This window comes from Procambarus clarkii, chromosome 57 (assembly GCF_040958095.1).
Source record: "Procambarus clarkii isolate CNS0578487 chromosome 57, FALCON_Pclarkii_2.0, whole genome shotgun sequence".
NCBI lineage: Eukaryota > Metazoa > Arthropoda > Malacostraca > Decapoda > Cambaridae > Procambarus > Procambarus clarkii.
The window spans coordinates 20,867,282-20,873,693 of NC_091206.1; the positions used below are offsets into that span (position 1 = coordinate 20,867,282).

Here is a 6,412-nt window from a genome sequence, read left to right on the forward strand (position 1 = left end):
TGCAGCTTGCATTCAGGGTGGATGTCACCTCTGCCCCATTCGGTAAGCTTTCTTGTGCTTTTTCATCTTTGGCCTGCTCGTGCACCACCTGAGTCATCCTGATCCCTGGACAGGGAGCTTTCCTATCTCTTTTCTCCTCAGTTCGTGGTAGTCCCTTCGGTTCAAGATTGTTTTTCCAAGGCTCTTTTTCTGTTGGCATTGGCCTCTGGGGATTGGGTTAGTGAGCTTCATGCTCTCCTCCTGCAAAATGGTTTCTGCTCCTTTGGTCCTGGTAGTCAGTTTGTTCAGTTACAGCCTTCTCTTTCTTCTCTGGCAAAGAACGAGACGGCTGCTTTTTGGAGGGGTCCTTGATGCTTGGTCAGGTCAGAGGTGCATCATGTGCTGTGTCTGGTTGCGGCTCTTCCCTGTTACCTGCGCACCTCGAATCTGTGGCTGGTGATGCACTTTGGGTTGATTCAGTTTTCCTCGTTCCCCGTTCCAGGGCTCAGGTCGTTTCCCAGGGTTATTAAGTCTAGCCAGCCTGTGGTCTATCCTTGTAACCATGACGTTTGGAAGTTTGTGGCTTTGGCTGCAGTCTTCAGCAACATGTCTTGGGCCGATATTCAGGCCCGGGGACATTGGAGGTTGAACAGGGTCCTGGCCGCCTGCTATTTGGTCAAAATTCCTTGTCCTGGGCGTTCGTGTGTGGCTTTGGGTTGCAGCCAATTGTCTCGCCTTCGAGTTGAGGAGCAGGTGGTGGCCACCTCCTGGGTAAATCCCTCTTTTCTTTATCTTTGGTTATGTAGCTCCAGGGAGCTGAAGGGGCTTCCCACAGAAAAATAGTGTTGAATGTAATGAAATGCCTTTTTCTGGGCGAGCCCCAGAGGTTCCCTGGCATCCACCCTCCCTCCCGTCGGCAGTTTTTGCGTTGTTTTGATACTTAGCCTACGAACTGTAAATATAGTACTGGGTAGCCGGCACAGGTGGTCCGGGGCTTTGCACTGGACTGGAAACTGGCCCTTGTGGCCGATATTCAGCGTCCTCATCCGGTGTCGTCGTTCGTTTGGCGGGGGAGCCGACCCACAGATGGCGTAGTTGTTACTGCTCCTTGCTCGGATGCTGGATCCGGGTTCGTAACACCAGCACAGCAATGCCACCGCCTTATCTAATTTTTCTCTCCCGTCTCCAAACTGAGTAGCCCCTTGGGAATAAGACCTTGTTTAAAATATCAAGTTTCGTCTCCGTGATTGCAACAATGTCTGGTATCTACAGCTTTATTATATCACTTAACTCAAGTATCTTATCTCGCTCCATCCATGTTGGTTATCTTGAGATGATTTCGGGGCTTTAGTGTCCCCGCGGCCCGGTCCTCGACCAGGTCTCCACTCCCAGGAAGCAGCCCGTGACAGCTGACTAACTCCCAGGTACCTATTTTACTGCTAGGTAACAGGTGCATAGGGTGAAAGAAACTCTGCCCATTGTTTCTCGCCGGCGCCCGGGATCGAACGCGGGACCACAGGATCACGTGTCCAGCGTGCTGTCCACTCGGCCGACCGGCTCCCTTGGCGTATACAATTTTCGGAAACATGTTCCTTTTTTCCTTATTCTTCACTCCCTCTTTCTCTAGTGATTTTATTGGTTTGCCTTTTTGTACCATTTCACTGCCTTGCCTATCCCTATCACCTTGTAGAATTTTTTTATTTCTATTTCATTTCTGCTCTCATTTAGACGTTTTGCTTTGAAAAGGTTCGGTTTCAGCTTCTCTGTCTTCTTTTGAAAGATCTCGTCTTAATGACCATAATTTCCCTTCCTCATCACTTTGTAGTTTCCTAACATTCCTGATTACTTTTTCCATCTGTTTAGCACCATATGGATTCCATCTCGTGTTGGCTTCCAAATGCATAATAGAGCTGATGTGTTAGCCAAAGAATCTGCCTTTAAAGGAGTTGATTATAACCTTGGATTGCCTATAAGCAGTCTGTGAGCAATAATACACCGAGAAGTTCAACAAAACCTTGTATATCCGAGGAAGAGTGAAATCTACACTAGTAATTCCATCTATCATCATACACCTGTACTTTCAGTCGTACTACTGATTATTCGTTCTGTCTCAATTTTTAATGGACGTATCCTCTCCCTAGTCTTTGTTCGATAGAACTGAAAAAACCTTTAGGATTTGTCTTCGCTTGTCCTGCTATGCGAACTTTGTAGTTTCTTTTTGCTCTTTTTTAGTATTTCTAACCAGTTGTACGAATTCCTGTTCTAAACTGACCCCATTCCTTTTGTGCAACGCTCTCTTTTTACCTATAAGGTTCTTCAAATCCTTTGTTATCCACTTTGGGTCATTAGTATTCGGTCTATTCAATTTGTATGGTATACTACGTTCCTGTGCTTTGCTTAGAATATTCTTAAATATGTTATATTTTGAATCCCAATCGAAATCCCTTTTTACGTCACCTATTGCTGGGTTCATGTCCCGCTCCAAGACCGGCCACCCGCCATGCCCAGGACTTTCCAATCTATTTGCCCCAAAAATTTTCTTAGGCTACTGAAATCAGTTTTTCGAAAATGTGGCACTTTAATTTAACAGAATTTTCTCTTACAGTCTATTCCATTCTATGCTGAATCTGATTTCTTTGTTATCATTAAGAATAACCCTAGCTCACTCTCTATTTCGATTTCATTAATTTGTCTTTACCTGTTAGTTAACACTAAATCTAAAGTATTATTTCCCCGTGTTGGTTCCTTAATGTGTTGCATAAGAAAGCAATCTTCACTTAATTCTAGAGATCTTCTGCTCATTATTCCCTGTTCTGTTAAACCAGTTTATTCCACTAAAAATAAAGTCATCCATGCTACAAATACTGCTAGACCTAGATGCTCTAGATATTTCATTCCAAAGATGCTTTGCTTCCATTCTGTCTAATTTTGGTGGCCTGTATATAACTCCTATTATTATTAAGATTCTTATTAATTCTATGCAAATATTTTCTGTATGTGGCTCAGTTTTGATTCCTTCTTAGAGAGTACAAATCAAATTTTCCCTTACCTACTAAATGTATATATGAGAATGGGGTATTTTTTAATCTATGCGTAATGTATTTAAATAGAATTTTTTTATATAATTTGTAGAGATATATTCCAAGCTGCATAGTGGTGGGGAATACCAGGAGCTTAGGCCACGACAAATGAATGCAAAGTAATTAAAGAGAGGTCGTAGGTTTATATCAAACACCATCAAACCTATTATTTAGCATTTCTTTTGCTACAATTTTAGGTGCATCAGCTTGGATATTTCTATTATATTCTTGTATGGTGTTCAGATCGTATGGCTCATTAGATGTTGAGATGTAAGTCTCACCCTTGACAACCTTGATAAAGGTTATCTCACTCAGACCTTGATAAAGCACTAAAAGAGTGCAAAAAGACTTGCTGTAAATTCCTTACATAAATTTCGCAGTGTAGATTTTATCACATTAATAAAATAGTATAAGAGGTCAATAAAGTTTTTATTTAAATACACTCTAGAAGTCAATAAAGTTTTATTTATTTTATTATAAATACACTCAAGATCACATCACAGACCAATTTTGGTTGAATTCTCATTAAAAATTAATATTCGTAGGTAAGGTACACTACATTTCATTGTAATGTAACAATTTCTAAACATACATTAAACAACATTAATGGTAATTATATTACAGTAATGTTAACTCCATTACATTGTAATGCAGTTTTACAACATTTAATTACAAAATGCTGCGTTGATATACAATTAAAATGTCACCAAACACACGAGAAAATTTAAATTTAACAAAGTATTGACGCTTTATTTCTTAGGCGTTGAACAAACCAATGCGGACAAATTTGAAGCTATTGACGAAGAGAACGGTAAAGTTCCTTCTGAAGCATAAAAGGAAGGCATTTGCTCTAGGTTTGAAAATTCATTATTTGGCTGTGATGGATAGGAAGTTACCGACGGATAACTTATGATAGACGGAATGCTGATATAAGAGGATACAGCAGAGCTAACGTCGCAACTCCCTGTCTCCTGAGAATAAAGGACGCTGCTTTGCGAAAACGATCTTATCCGTTTTTTGTTATCCTGGATTCGTAGAGCGAGAGAAAGTTCCTGTAATGAGTAATCATCGCTCTCTGTGTCCGAAGCAGAAGTGACGCCGCTGGATGATGACGATCTCTCACTGAGACTTAACTGTACTCTGACATCTTGCACAGGTGAAGGTTCCTGTGAGTTATTATCGCTCTCCGTTTCAGAAGCAGTGGTGACACCACTGGACTCCGACAACGATCTCACACTTAAGTTTAATTGTTCCACTCGTGGAGCAAGAGAATGTTTTTGTGTTGCGCGATTTTCGTTCCCTGTTTGTGACGTAGGAGTGGCGACACTGGGGATTGACAAACTGGTTTCACTGTACACAGTAAGGTCTTGTACTGGGCTCGGAAGGATAGGAGGTCTCTGCGGTCCACGGCTTCTTGGACCTTCCATGTAAAAGGATGAGTCACTGGAGTACGACGAAAGGTTAACAATGCCGTAATTCAAATGCTGGACAATACGATCAGCATTTCTCGGTGTTGTCGGGATAAAATGCCTTTGACCGTGATGATCATAGTGAATATCCGGAGTTCGAACAGTTGAACATTGCTTCTTACTTCCTCCACAACAGCCAAAACACTCAAGAACGGAACAGTTCACCATCTTGCTCAGCGGACAGAACAGTACTGCACGTCATGCAAGGTGGGGTCATTTATATACCTGGGAGCAGGAAAAGTGTAGATGAGGTGACGTGCTTGGTCACCTTCCAGATGTTGTTGTTTCAGATTTAGCTACTCAGGACGTAGCTACTCAGGACGAAGTGTCCATGTAGCACGGGCTACGATGAGCCCGTAATTGAGTTTGATTATACATGATAACCTTTTTCCTGAGATATTTGGGTATAAGTTTAAAATGGAGGAGGGGATTTCTCTTTTTTTCCTGCTTATTTATCGCTTTTGTTTTAGTGCACTGATTTTAATCTTGTTTTATTAACATTATCTTGGTGGCGGAAGTAGATAACATATAAAAACATGAGAACATAGGAATAAAGGTAACTACAGAAGGCCTATTGGCCCATACGACGCAAATCCTATTTATAACCACCCAAACCCCCTCATACACATGTCTAACCCACACTTGAAACCATCAAGGGACCCCACCTCCACCACGTTACGCGGTAATAAATCCACAAATAAGAACATAAGAACAAATGTAACTGCAGAAGGCCTATAGGCCCATACGAGGCAACTCTTATCTATAACCAGCCAATCCCACTCACATACATGTCCAACCCACGCTTTAAACAATCGAGGGACCCCACCTCCAACACGTTACGCGGCAATTGGTTCCACAAATCAACAACCCTGTTACCGAACTAGTATTTACCCAAGTCTTTCCTAAATCTAAACCTATCCAATTTATACCCATTGTTTCGTGTTTTGTCATGTGTTGATACTTTTAATACCCTATTAATATCCCCCTTTGTTATGTCCATTCATCCACTTAAGAACATAGAACATAAGAACAAAGGCAACTGCCGAAGGCCTATTGGCCCATACGAGGCAGCTCCTATTTATAACCACCCAATCCCACTCATATACATGTCCAACCCATGCTTGGAACAATCGAAGGACCCCACCTCCACAATGTTACATAAGAACATAAGAACATAAGAACAAAGGCAACTGCAGAAGGCCTGTTGGCCCATACGAGGCAGCTCCTATTTATAACCACCCAATCCCACTCATATACATGTCCAACCCGCGCTTGAAACAATCGAGGGATCCCACCTCCACAACGTTACGCGGCAATTGGTTCCACAAATCAACAACCCTGTTACTGAACCAGTATTTACCCAAGTCTTTCCTAAATCTAAACTTATCCAATTTATACCCATTGTTTCGTGTTCTGTCTTGTGTTGATACTTTTAATACCCTAAGAACATAAGAACAAAGGCAACTGCAGAAGGCCTGTTGGCCCATACGAGGCAGCTCCTATTTATAACCACCCAATCCCACTCATATACATGTCCAACCCATGCTTGAAACAATCGAGGGACCCCACCTCCACAATGTTACGCGGCAATTGGTTCCACAAATCAACAACCCTGTTACTGAACCAGTATTGACCCAAGTCTTTCCTAAATCTAACCTTATCCAATTTATACCCATTGTTTCGTGTTCTGTCTTGTGTTGATACTTTTAATACCCTATTAATATCCCCTTTGTTATGTCCATTCACCCGCTTGTAAACCTCTATCATGTCACCCCTAACTCTTCGCCTTTCCAGTGAATGCAACTTAAGCTTTGAAATCTTCATATGAAAGTTTTCTAATTTGGGGAATTAACTTAGTCATCCTACGCTGGACACGTTCAAGTG

At 41.8% G+C, this 6,412-nt stretch overlaps 1 protein-coding gene across 1 annotated transcript; it reads right to left on the reverse strand.

Moving 5' to 3' along the window:
• Positions 1 to 3,808: 3,808 nt before the first annotated feature.
• Positions 3,809 to 4,696, reverse strand: LOC138353380 (osteocalcin 2-like). Its single transcript, XM_069306382.1, has one exon. It carries the CDS (start codon positions 4,694 to 4,696, stop codon positions 3,809 to 3,811), a length of 888 nt encoding a protein of 295 aa, XP_069162483.1.
• Positions 4,697 to 6,412: the final 1,716 nt, after the last annotated feature.

Bases quoted from the DNA above. Each gene is read 5' to 3' on its own strand.
- LOC138353380 (XM_069306382.1), bottom strand. From the start codon at position 4,696: ATGGTGAACTGTTCCGTTCTTGAGTGTTTTGGCTGTTGTGGAGGAAGT.